We start from the raw sequence: 14,280 nt of genomic DNA on the forward strand, positions 1-14,280 counted from the left end.
TGTACAGTGCCACAGTTTCAGCCAGTGTACCGTATAGTTTGTTCTCAAAATCCACTTCTGCACTTAAAGCCTGCATCTGTGCACAAAAGTAATCATTTATGTTCAGATTGGAAAGTTACTCTGGTGGCACAATTACCTAATTTACATATGCATAAAATATTTGCATCTGCATAAATCAAATGCCTGGAAAATATATCACAAGTTAGGACTGGCATTTTTTGGTGTCTCCTTGCGGTAAGAGATAGATGAAATAAAAAACTGGTATCTTGAAATCTATCTAGGCTCTTATACAGTCTTCATCACTGTGGCATCTATGTGCCTAAAAAAAGAAAGACACTGGGAGAAAAAAAAAAAAGTTAAATCTAGCTTCAGTGGTTTCAGACATCTTGTTTGACAAAAATCTGCTCTTAGAGGGTACTCATGAAGAACAGTGGCATTACTCTGGAAAAAATGTGAGAAATAGCAATGTACAATTTTACTAATTTCCTTCATTTTTAATATTTCCTCCTTATTGGAGAAACATGGTCTAGTGGAGACAATGATAAATACAACATGCCTTGCTGGTCCCTAAGTGAAGAAAATGCATGGAATAACATAATATATTTAATTCTGGCTTCCTCAATGAGGCGCACCACAAAAGCAGAAACTACTGATCACTAGTGAACTAGCTTAATGTGCTCCCATTCATCCAACTATCATGGCTGTGGTAACAATGCAGCAAGCCATTGTATCATAGAGGAAATTGGATGCTATATATACTAGCACTGATCACTTCCATTCTGACAGAGCTTCTTGGACCTGTGTTCTGTTTCTTTTCAAGTTCTTTAACAACATAATTAATGTGCTGGCACAAAGGAGGGATCTCTACTTGTCAACTCTATTTTGCTTTCCAAGAAGGTTCCAGATTAACTAAATGAATAGCTGCCTTTCTCTTTAGGTCTTCAAGCATTCTAGTGGATAGGGAAGTTTGATTTTTGTGACCTACTGTTAGAAAAATCTGCAATGTTTTGAATATTTTATGTGTCAGAAAGTCCCTCTTAGGGGCAGGTTACTCAGTCCAGGTGTTAGCTTTGAGAGGGAGAAAGGAACTGAACAAATGTCAGAGCTTCCAGACTGTGAGGATCAGCTAGAGAGCTAATGGGGATGTGATCATTGTTGAGAATAAAAGTTGGGAAAGATGTAGAGGCAGAAGGGAGGACACACTCTTTGGTTGTGATTAAGGAAAGAGAAATATGGGACATAATATTCAGACTGGATTAAGAAAACTATTCACTTTTTTTTGAATGATCCCGCAAAATCTCCAAACTTGGTTTGCACATCATAAAAGTGCAGAAACTTCTTAGTGAATCTTATACAATTTTAAAGGGTAGAGATAGGCAGCCATATCCATTTGCTTATTCAGGAAAGTTGCCTTTAGTAGTTTTCCTTTTAAGTTTTTTGGTGGGTCAGTTTCTACCACATATGTCAATGTTTTCCAGCTAGAAATCACGGGAAAGCATAGGAAACTTTTAGCATGTTGAGGAAAACCAAGCTGACAAGCAGACCAACCATTATTCTTTATAACTGCTTATTTTCATATTGGCAGGCTTCCATGGAACAAGTAAGCATAAAAGTATTACTGGCTCTGCAAATGAACCATAATCCTGTTGGCCAAAAATGTGGAAAATAAATAGACCATGTCAGAAATCCAAAGGGATTGGAATCCCCTCTTAAAAAGATTACAAAAGACTTGCTCGGATATGATGGAAATGCAGAATAATTGGAAGGGCTTTTGCTGGAGACAGTAAGCAACTGAGTTGGAGTTGGGTCAGAATGGTTAGATATATTGAATATATTATTGTTTGCAGCTGTTCTCTGTCTCTTTTGACTCCTTTGGTCCCCGCTCATACAAAGATATGGAGGAAAAACAATTAGGCTGGTTGTTCCAGAGTGCTGATCTTTGGGCCATGAGTGTGACCCAACACCGTTTCACTAATTTTCTCAGTCTGTCACAGGCTTACAGTACCAGTCATTATGTCATTATGAACTGTACTATAGTTATAACTATAGCTTCTGTTTGGAAGGAATAACCACTCTACCACCTTGCTCTTTAACAAAAGATAGCATTTACTATAAAACACTACAGTTTCAACAATCTTCTTACCTGAAGTGCTAGAGGCTTCCACCTCACATTCTTCAGAAGTGCAGGAGCAGAAACCAGGGTGTTTTGAGGACGTTTCTTCAAGGTTAAGATCACTCCATTTGGGTCTTCCCGCAACGCATTTACAAGGTTCTTTAACTGCCAGCCAACCTGAGGAGACAGCCCATAATGGAACTTTGAAAGATTTCCACTTAACTTACTTAAACGTGAAGGAAGTCTTGTGTTAAACTGAGATGGTCTATTAAAATGGAACTGCATTACAGTCCATTCTTTGCAAACAGGAGCATCATTTATAAATTATATTTGATTTTTCTTGGACAGAAATCATGCTGCTGATGCAGTTATTTATTTATTTATTTAGCTTATTTTGTATAATGGAGATGAAATGCTTATTTTATTCCTAAAGATATACAGTAACCAGAGAAATTTGAAAATACTAATGTAATGCTATAATTTTTCTTGTCTTCTAAACAAAATTGATAATTTTTAATTATCCTTGCCACTGAATTATCATTGCATTTCTCTGTAGGAAGAGAAATAATAGTCATGGAATAATTACAAACGGCATCCTCAGTGTTATAACTGCAACTGTTTAATTTTTGGGGGCAGGGGGATATGAGAGACAATATCATTGGACAACAATAATGGGACATCTTTGAGGGATTAATTAAAGATAAAATATCATTTGTTTGAATTACCAATAGTTCCACTGAGAGGAACTGAAGTTCCCAAATTATTATAAATGATAATTAGAACACAAAGAACAGTATCACTAACTCTGAAGGGATTTCACTTGTGTCTCTTGTTGAAAATTGCTTAGAGATATTTTTCAGGATTCTTGGTTATTTTGCATACATTTTTTCCCCTGCTTTTCCATTTGAGCATTTAAGTTTAAAAAACAAGCTATGAATTTTCAATTTGTATTTATGAATATACCTTCTATCATCCTATAAAGCTAAATGCTAAAAGGGATTAAAAATTATATATAATGTAAACAATGGTCTCAATGTGCAAAAAATAGTGTATTATAGAATTTTTGAAATATTTATGTATTGTTTACATAATTTTTAGTAGATTTTATGCAATAAAAGAAGCATGAATTCTGCCACGAGTAAAGAACATTTTTTTTTGTATATCAGTATATCAATATCCACTGTTTGCCAATAGGGACCTCTTCATGAAGTATCATAAAGGAGTGAAAGTACAAGACTGGATGAAGTCAAATATAGGGCTGTGGTTTCAGGTCCAAATATACAGTATAAGCTATTGTTTTTCCTCCAATACATTACAAAATGTAACTAATATCTGATGTCCTGGGCACCTTTGCCTGCATGGCATTAATTTATATGATTGTCATTCATGTTGAAGGTTGGTACTGTGTTGTAAATATCCCTTGATGAATTTCTATTTCCTATCAAGGGTAGCTGTGTTAGTCTGTATCCACAAAAACAACGAGGAGTCCGGTGGCACCTTAAAGACTAACAGATTTATTTGGGCATAAGCTTTCGTGGGTAAAAAACCCAAAGTGGTTTTCTATTTCCTAGTAGTTCTTAATGAATATCAAACAGACTAGATCAGTAGAGAATATTGCCTAGAGGTTATCACACGCAACTTTGAATCAGGTTCTATTCCCAGCTCTGACACCAACCTGCTTGTGTAAAGCTAATCAAAAGTCAGTTAATCTCTCTGGGCCTTAGTTTCCCATCTGTAAAACAGTTGTAACAATACTTACCAACCTCAGAGAGATATTATGGAACATAATGCATGTATGTTTGAGATGCTTGGGTAACAGGTACTATAGCACCCCACATTTACCATAGTGTGTTATTCTATCATTTCTGTTAGATAGTGTAAGCGTTTTAGAAGAAAATGAGATTCTGAGCATATTTCCTTCCCAGGAAAGGCTAAAAATCTCCAAATTCCATGACACTGTCAATCTTGTTGTCTTCGCTGTCAGTGTTATCATTCCCATGATAGCCACATATTGTGTTCCTCATCAAAAAACAGATCTGTAGAAACAATCTCCTTAAAAATCCTAGGAGGACTCTTCAGGGGAAGAGTTGGAGGGGAATGTATCTGAACAACACAGCACAAAAGAGCAGGGACCTTCTGAAGAGCAAGGACCTAGACTCTCAGACCATGGGATATTTAAGGCCCAAGAAAATACATAGGTTACAGAAAAGACTCTTGTACCATGTTTTCATATATTTGTACAGTATCCTTGAAATAAAGAGAGAGCTTCAAGAATTATCTCCTAAGTTTCCTTAGCTAGCTTGAGTATTTACTCACCATTATTTACTCTGAAGGAAAATGTTTGGTATAGTCATCTATTCTATACTCAAAATTACCTTTTTCTGCACAACATTGTTCTCTAAACTTTGCTTCTCCTTATTTTACAAGGCAAGCAAAGCACACACTAGCATGGATCATCACATCACCTCATACACCTGGAAACTACTGTATGTTGATCACATCAGCATGCAAATTTCAGCGAAGGGGGGGGGGCCTAAAAATAGGATTAGTTTTCCATGTTGACAGTGTCAACAGTGCTGAGTATTTTAAAATTAGAATGCAGGCTGTTGTTTGTTTTAATGATAATAAATTGGAGACTTTTCCATTTCCCTATTCTATGACTCACCTGCTAAATGTTCATTTAGCTTCTCAGGACCTTGCTGTTTGCCTCTTAGTTCATTATTCCTGCTGCACAAATGAAGTTCTAAGCATTAAGGCAGTTCAGCATGACTACCTGCTCTCCTATCTCACTAGAAAAAGCAGTAATTCTTTTTTCTTTAAACAATCTTTTAGTATTGTTGAATTTCTACACGCACATATGCACACACATTCAACTTGTGCCGAATGATTGTGGATTTCAGTTTGTCAATGTGTTTGCTTGCTGGTTTGCTTTCAGTTTGCAAAGTCTGATATGGAGCAACGTATTGTGCAAGAAGCAGACATTTTGATCACAGCTGAACCTTGATTAGGGGCAGGGCATCCCTAATCAGCAGGGCTATAAAAGCAGGCAGCTGGCCAGTCAGCAGCACAAGAGCCAGCAAACAGAGTTGAAAACAGGGGAGTTTGAATGGGAGTTTGTGGAAAGATGGGTATGGTGGTGTTTTTTTTCTTCTTAACAGGAGTTCAGGAGGAAAGACTATGCCAGCTACAAAGGTAGTGATCTGAAGAATGGAAGAAACAATTAAATAGACTGGATGTGGAAGCCACGGGGTGTACATTATTTTGGATAGGGTACCTGAAAGGTGCTTCATTTGTATGAAGTGCTGCCTGATAGAGCTGATGGCATAGAAGAGAAGAAGTGTGAATATGCAGCTAGGAACTATGACTGAGTTTCACAGGGGATTTGAGTGGATGGTGGAGAGAGGAGGCTGAAGGGAAACCTCAAACTTGCAGATGCATGCTGAACAAGAGAACGGTGAGAGTTGGATGGCTGGATGAGAAAGCAGCCAGTGGAAACATTTGACTACAAGAACAAGGCAGATGAAAAGTGAAGGAGAAGCAGAGCTGAGGAACAAGTTCGCTGAGTTGGAAAATGAAGGTGAGAGGAGACAGTTACAGAAGATGGGAGAACAAAGACGAAGAGAAGAACAGCTAGTCCTACAAGAAAGCCATTGTATGGAGCCCAGAAGGATAGAGGATGACTCTCAGAAGATTGCCAGTGAGGAAAGAAGACTAGATGACTTGCAGCAAGAGATAACAGAAAGGGGAAGGCCAGAGAATCACACCAACACCAGGAAGAGGCAGGTCTATGGGATTGGGGACTCCCTACAAAAAAGAACAGACAGGCCTGTCACCAGAGCTGTTGTCTGCTGGGACCTAAGATACAGGATGTAGACCTCAGGCTGAAGAGGATAATAATGGGAGCAGGAAAGAATCCACTGATTGTCCATCATGTGGGAACAAATGATACTACTAGATGGTCGCCGGGAGTCATCAAGACTACACCAGGCTGGGGAAGACATTTAAACAAATGGAGGTTCAGGTGATCTTCACTTGGATTCTACCTGTCCCTAGAGAAGAAAAGCGAAGGCGAGACAAGATTCTGATGATCAACAGGCAGTGGTGCTCTAAGAAAGGCTTTGGGATGTTTGACCACTGGGAGACATTCATGGACAGAGGATTGTTTTCATGGGATGGATTCTAGCTGAGGAGGGAGGGTAATAGAATTCTGGGATGGAGGTTGACACAACCTATTAAAAGAACTTTAAACTAGGAATTCAGGGGAGACAATTGGGAGATGCATGTGTAATCTTCACACCTGATTCTAATTCCGAGCAGGAAGAAAAATCAAGTAAAAGAGGATACAGCAATGGAGAAAGGAATAACAGAGGGTAGGAGTAACAGTCAGGTAGGTGATGCTGGCAGTAAAATGACTGCATCTAATAGGGTGAAACATCTGGGTGAGGCCTAGTGGAAACAACTAAGATTTCTGTACATCAATGGAATAACTGGGTAACAGAATGGAGGAACTGGAACTACTGGTGCAGGAAGTGAAATCAGACACCAAAGGGATAATGGAAACATGGTGGAATAGCAGTCATCACAGGAATACAGGTAATGAAGGGCATGTGCTGTTCAGGAAAGACAGAAATAAAGGTAAAAGGTGGTGGAATATCATTGTATATTAATGATTGTAAAGAAAGTAGACAAATTGTCAAAGGCAAGGTATATTCGTTCTATGTCCCAGTACAGGTACCTTCAAGGGCAACTGGTTTAAAATGTAGTGTCTGAAACAGAGATAAGAGAAAGTACAGAACAACAAGCTAAGGAACTGGTAAAACTGGTGGTTTGGATCTTAAGGTGACATATAACGTTCTTTCTCACTTGAAAGAAACCAAGAAGGTTGGTGGCGATTGGATGTCTAACATAGTGAATGCCAGTGAAAATGAGTTAGGATCAGAGTCTAAAATAGGGAAAAAACAAGTCAAAAATTACTTAGACAAGTTAGATGTCTTCAAATCACAAGGGCCTGATGAAATGCATCCTAGAATACTCAAGGAGCTGACTGAGGAGATATCTGAGCCATTAGCAATTATCTTTGAAAAGTCATGGAAGACGGGAGACATTCCAGAAGACTGGAAAGGGGCAAATATAGTGCCCATCTATAAAAAGGGAAATAAGGACAACCCAGGGAATTACAGACCAGTCAGCTTAACTTCTGTACCCGGAAAGATAATGGAGCAAATAATTAAGCAATCAATTTGCAAACACCTAGAAGATAATGAGGTGATAAACAACAGTCAGCATGGATTTGTCAAGAACAAATCTTGTCAAACCAACCTGATAGCTTTCTTTGACAAGGTAACAAGCCTTGTGGATGGGGGAAGTGGTAGATGTGGTATATCTTGACTTTAGTAAGGCTTTTGATACTGTCTTGCATGACCTTCTCATAAACAAACTAAGGAAATACAACCTAGAGGGAGCTACTATAAGGTAGTGTGCATGACTGGTTGGAAAATCATTCCCAAAGTTATCAGTGGTTCACAGTCATGCTGGAGGGTATAATGAGTGGGGTCCCACAGGGATCGGTTCTGGGTCGTGTTCTGTTCAATATATTCATCAATGATTTAGATAATAGCATAGAGAGTACACTTATAAAGTTTGTGGATGATACGAAGCTGGGAGGGGTTGCAAGTGCTTTGGAGAATAGGATTAAAATTCAAAATGAGAAGAGCAACAAAAATTATTAAAGTTCTAGAAAACATGACCTATGAGGGAAGATTGAAAAAATTGGGTTTGTTTAGTCTGGAGAAGAGAAGACTGAGAGGGGACATGATAACAGTTTTCAAGTACCTAAAAGGTTGTTACAAGGAGGAGGGAGAAAAATTGTTCTTCTTAACCTCTGAGGATAGTACAAGAAGCAATGGTCTTAAATTGCAGCAAGGGCGGTGTAGGTTGGACATTAGGAAAAACTTTCTGTCAGAGTGGTTAAGCACTGGAATAAATTGCCTAGGGAGGTTGTGGAATCTCCGTCATTGGGGATTTTTAAGAGCAGGTTGGACAAACACCTGTCAGGGATGGTCTAGATAATACGCAGTCCTGCCTTGAGTGCAGGGGACTGCACTAGATGACCTCTCGAGGTCCCTTTCAGTTCTGATTCTATGAAATATAAGTGGTTTTGAGGACATATCTTTGAAGCACACCTGCATAAGGTGAACATGGTGAGATACGAATTGCTTCCCAGAAAGAGGGTATATATATCTCTTTTTCGTATTGTATCATTTAGCCTGGTTATTTGGTCTCGAACATTTTTAACACTGAATCAAAAGTGTGATTGAGCAACTGGCTACACAGTTACACTAGAGCTGTGTTAGTGTTAATTACTTACATCAAATCTCATGCTACTCAAACTGAGTATTGGGTTGGACATCTGAGTCTGTGACTGTCAGTCTATGCTCAAAAAAATTCTGCAACCTGCGTGGAGGTGACTTGCACAGCAAGGAAACTTCTTGGAAACTCTCCCCTCCCTTTCTCTAACAGCCACTTCCTTCCTGTCCCCAAAAAGCCATGTGGTCTCCTCTTCTTACCGTGTTGGCTATTTTCAGAGAATAGGGTCAGGGTCTTGTTGGAGTGATTTTGAGCTTGTGAGAGCAAGGGTGGGTAGAAAGGATCATTGCAAGAGGAGCAAGTTTGTTGCTGGGCATTTCTCTTTGTGGTTTGAGGTCAAACTCGAACCTTCCAAGTGACCCTTTAGCTGTTTGATTCACTTTCAACCCCTGCAAACTAAACTTCTGGGCTCAGTTTACAAAGTAGACAGAGCTCTTGAGTAAATTACATTTTAAAAATAATTATAAAGATAAGGACATTTTAAACATTTTTTAAAACCAGATATTGTACTTGATATCTATGCAAACTAACTATAATTCCATATGAACTGCTATATCTCTGTGCATTGCCTAGAAATTGACAAAGGCTAGTTTTATTATCACCTGGTTATGTCATGAAAAACTAATTACTTTTGATTTTCATAAATGGGTATATTTTTAGAATTCAGAAACCTCTGATTTCATGAGCTCCTTAGAGAAGAATGATTAATAATTAACTTGTTAATGATAAATTATTCGCAGGAGAAATCTTAATGACAAACCCATTAAAACAATGAGAATATATGTTATTGAGGACAATGTGCAATCATTATCAGTAGACAGTGATAAAAAGCTCTTAGCAATATGGATATTGTATTATAAATTGAACTACTAAAAATATCATTGAAAATCTAGCTAAGAACTGGTCCTTGAGAAAGGTTTTGTCATTTTTTTAAAGTAGTCAGCATTAAAAAACCTTGTGCTTCTATGGTGTAGTGCCATTTTAAAAGACATGCATCCCTACACAGGGAGAGAAGCGACTTCGTCTGTACAAAGTGCAAGCTGGTCTCCGTATTGGAAGAGAAGGTTCAAGGTCTGGAGAAACAAGTATCGACCCTGTGTTGCATAAGAGAAACTGAAGACTTCCTGGACAGATGTCAGGATATGCTTCTACGGACACAACATTCTGAAGATTCACAGCAGGCTGCACAGCAGGGACAGAAGGACAATGAAGAAATTTGGCAGCATGTGACCTCCAGCAGAAGAAAGGGGAGCATCCATGTACCAGCAACGCAGATACAGGTAAGCAATCGTTTTCATGTTCTCTCCACAGGTACTAATGCGGAGAGTGGACTAGATGATACATCTGAGGGAAGGGAACAGATGGAGACTCTGCCAACTGGAAGGCATGAGATGCACTGTCCTAGGGATAGGGGTTCCACGACCACCGCTCCCAAGAGAAGGAGGTGGGTGGTGGTGGTCGGGGACTCTCTCCTCAGGGGGACTGAGTCATCTATCTGCCGCCCCGACCAGGAAAACTGAGAATTCTGCTGCTTGCCAGGAGCTAGGATTCATGATGTGACAGAGAGACTGCCGAGACTCATCAAGCCCTCAGATCACTACCCCTTCCTGCTTCTCCATGTGGGCACCAATGATACTGCTAAGAATGACCTTGAGCAGATCACTGCAGACTATGTGGCTCTGGGAAGAAGGAGAAAGGAGTTTGAGGCGCAAGTGGTGTTCTCGTCCATCCTCCCCGTGGAAGGAAAAGGCCTGGATAGAGACCGTCGAATCGTGGAAGTCAACGAATGGCTATGCAGGTGGTGTCGGAGAGAAGGCTTTGGATTCTTTGACCATGGGATGGTGTTCCAAGAAGGAGGAGTGCTAGGCAGAGACGGGCTCCACCTAATGAAGAGAGGGAAGAGCATCTTCGCAAGCAGGCTGGCTAACCTAGTGAGGAGGGCTTTAAACTAGGTTCACCGGGGGAAGGAGACCAAAGCCCTGAGGTAAGTGGGGAAGTGGGATACCGGGAGGAAGCACAAGCAGGAGCGCACGAGAGGGGAGGGCTCCTGCCCCATACTGAGAAAGAGGGATGATCAGCGAGTGATCTCAAGTGCCAAAACACAAATGCAAGAAGCCTGGGAAACAAGCAGGGAGAACTGGAAGTCCTGGCACAGTCAAGGAATTATGATGTGATTGGAATAACAGAGATTTGGTGGGATAACTCACATGACTGGAGTACTGTCATGGATGGATATAAACTGTTCAGGAAGGACAGGCAGGCAGAAAAGGTGGGGGAGTTGCATTGTATGTAAGAGAGCAGTATGAAACTGCAGAAAAACCTGAGAGTCCCTGGATTAAGTTTAGAAGTGTGAGCAACAAAGGTGATGTTGTGGTGGGAGTCTGCTGTAGAACACTGAACCAGGTGGATGAGGTGGACGAGGCTTTCTTCCGGCAACTAATGGAGGTTACTAGATCGCAAACCCTGGTTCTCATGGGAGACTTCGAATCCTGACATCTGCTGGGAGAGCAATACAGCGGTGCACAGACAATCCAGGAAGTTTTTGGATAGTGTAGGGAACAATTTCCTGGTGCAAGTGCTGGAGGAATCAACTAGGGGCAGAGCTCTTCTTGACCTGCTGCTCACAAACCGGGAAGAATTAGTAGGGGAAGCTAAAGTGGATGGGAACTTAGGAGGCAGTGACCACAAGATGGTCTACTTCAGGATCCTGACACAAGGAAGAAAAGAGAGCAGCAGAATATGGACCCTGGACTTCAGAAAAGCAGACTTTGACTCCCTCAGGGAACTGAAGGGCCGGAGCCCCTGGGAGAAGAACATGAGGGGGAAAGGAGTCCAGGAGAGCTGGCTGTATTTTAAAGAATCCTTATTGAGATTACAGGGACAAACCATCCCAGTGTGTAGAAAGAATAGTAAATATGGCAGGCGACCATCTTGGCTTAACAGTGAAATCCTTGCTGATCTTAAACACAAAAAAGAAGCTTACAAGAAGTGGAAGATTGGACAAATGACTAGGAAGGAGTATAAAAATATTGCTCGGGCATGCAGGAGTGAAATCAGGGAGGCCAAATCACACCTGGAGTTGCAGCTAGCAAGAGATGTTAAGAGTAATAAGAAGGGTTTCTTCAGGTATGTTAGCAACAAGAAGAAAGTCAAAGAAAGTGTGGGCCCATTACCGAATGAGGGAGGCAACCTAGTGACAGAGGATGTAGAAAAAGCGAATGTACTCAATGCTTTTTTTTGCCTCTGTCTTCACGACCAAGGTCAGCTCCCAGACTAGTGCACTGGACAGCACAGCATGGGGAGGAAGTGACCAGCACTCTGTGGAGAAAGAAGTGGTTCGGGACTATTTAGAAAAGCTGGACGAGCACAAGACCATGGGGCCGGATGCGCTGCATCCGAGAGTGCTAAAGGAGTTGGCAGATGTGATTGCAGAGCCATTGGCCATTATCTTTGAAAACTCATGGCTATTGGGGGAGGTCCCGGACAACTGGAAAAAGGCTAATGTAGTGCCCATCTTTTAAAAAGGGAAGGAGGAGGATCCAGGGAACTACAGGTCAGTCAGCCTCACCTGAGTCCCTGGAAAAATCATGGAGCAGGTCCTCAAGGAATCAATTCTGAAGCACTTAGAGAAGAGGAAAGTGATCAGAAACAGTCAGCATGGATTCACCAAGGGCAAGTCATGCCTGATTAATCTAATTGCCTTCTATGATGAGATAACTGGCTCTCTGGATGAGGGGAAAGCAGTGGACATGTTATTCCTTGACTTTAGCAAAGCTTTTCACACAGTCTCCCACAGTATTCTTGCCAGCAAGTTAAAGAAGTATGGGTTGGATGAATGGACTACGGAAGAGAAGAATGAGGGACGATTTGATAGCTGCTTTCAACTACCTGAAAGGGGGTTCCAAAGAGGATGGATCTAGACTGTTCTCAGTAGTAGCTGATGACAGAATGAGGAGTAATGGTCTCAAGTTGCAGTGGGGGAGGTTTAGGTTGGATATTAGGAAAAACGTTTTCACTAGGAGGGTGGTGAAGCACTGGAATGCATTACCTAGGGAGATGGTGGAATCTCCTTCTTTTGAAGTTTTTCATGTCAGGCTTGACAAAGCCCTGGCTGGGATGATTTAGTTGGGGATTGGTCCTGCTTTGAGCAGGGGGTTGGACTAGATGACCTCCTGAGGTCCCTTCTAACCCTGATATTCTATGATTCTATGAGGGGATGCTACTCCTCTAGATTTTCTAAGGTGTATGTTCAGTTAATAATACAGACAAAAGGTAATTCAAACAATAATGAAAGCTAACATTAAAATGATTCTAATCGAACAGAAAAGACCAGTGAGGATGTTGAATAATGTCTGTCTGCATAAATGAGAATAGAGCAATTAGAACCACCACTGAGCTCATATCACCAAATATAGCAGAACATTATTGTATCTGTTTTGCACAGCATAACTGAGCCTTTGTTAAGCTCTCAGCTAGACATATCTATATATTATGATACTGTGCACCAACTTTCTATCTTTGTGTTCTTCCCATTCCTAAAAAGAAATCTGATTAGGTAAAGACTAAGAGACAAAAGCTGAGGTATTTTATTCACAACCCTCCCCACAGTATCAAGAACCAGACACAACCCCCGATTGGACTGGTCTTCCTGCTGAGATGCCTAACAGTGAAAGTATTAAAAATGTTGACATTTCAATTTTCCCATTAGGGTTCAGAGTTAATGATTATAGCCAACACTCTAACCTCAATCACCAAAGCACTGGTTGGGGATCTGCCCTTTTATGGCATCTTTATGTGTGGCAGAAATTATCACTTCACAAATGGGAGAAAAGGATGCCAAAATCAGGGTGCATTGGTTGGGAGCCCAGTACCAGGATAGCCTCATACGAGCAGCAGTGCTGCTTTCACAGGCAATTCAGGGATCATGCAAGGTATACTGAGGTGGCAGTAGTGAGAAGTGCTACCAACCATATTAACACCATGATTTTAAGTAATGTGAGCCTTGCTGGATAAAAGTATTCCAACCATCTTGTACTTTTAACTAGAACATTTTCTGCATGTTTAAAAGTAAAAACATGGAAAATCCTATAAAAATGTGGAAAAACTATCCCACAAATGGTAAAATACAGGCAAAACTTTTTAGGTTCTCTCATGGGTCACATTTAAACTGTTCAGAATCAAATTCTATAGGCTCATACATATTCAGTGTGAATAATAATGAAATAGAGAGACTTAAAAGGCCAAATTATTCAGTGATTTGACTGTTATATTAACATAAGACGGTGTGTGTGTGACACATGGGATGAAAGTACTTCAGAAAGCTGGTGTAAGTGGCAAAGGAATGTAACTCTCAAAATAGCAGCTCTAAAACTACTGCTCCCCCAAAATTTGTAAATATGAAGATACTGTGATCTAAATGTTGTGCCACTTCTGTGCACCTAAAATCCCTCATTTTCAAATTTAGCACTGGAGAAAATGGGAGAGATTTGTAAGGAACCTATTTGTTCGGAAACACTTACTTGAAGAACTAAATAGGATTGTCACAATTAATTTTCATGAATCTGTGCTCAACTGGTTCTCCTTCTACCTCTCCAATCTTTCCTTGAATGTGTCCCCTTCCTCTTCTCTCTCTCTTTCTGTGGGTGCTCAGGGTCCCCTCTTCTATACTGCATCTCTGGAGGCATGGGAGTGGTTAAGGTCCCCCAATTACTATCTCTACTCTGACTCATCCCGTATCTTTCCCCAGTGTCTTATCACTCCCCTCCAACATTTTTGCTTCTCTCTCAGTTGTCTCTTGTTGG

At 40.6% G+C, this 14,280-nt stretch overlaps 1 protein-coding gene across 1 annotated transcript in view; it reads right to left on the reverse strand.

The window, feature by feature from the left end:
- LOC144270092 (connector enhancer of kinase suppressor of ras 2-like) overlaps positions 1–14,280 on the reverse strand; it is a 470,860-nt gene that overhangs the window by 186,117 nt on the left and 270,463 nt on the right. Inside the window, exon 10 of the mRNA XM_077826316.1 lies at positions 2,144–2,290. Coding sequence (XP_077682442.1) covers positions 2,144–2,290 — 147 coding nt within the window. The remainder of the gene's footprint in view (positions 1–2,143; positions 2,291–14,280) is intronic.

This window comes from Eretmochelys imbricata, chromosome 9 (genome assembly GCF_965152235.1).
Source record: "Eretmochelys imbricata isolate rEreImb1 chromosome 9, rEreImb1.hap1, whole genome shotgun sequence".
NCBI lineage: Eukaryota > Metazoa > Chordata > Testudines > Cheloniidae > Eretmochelys > Eretmochelys imbricata.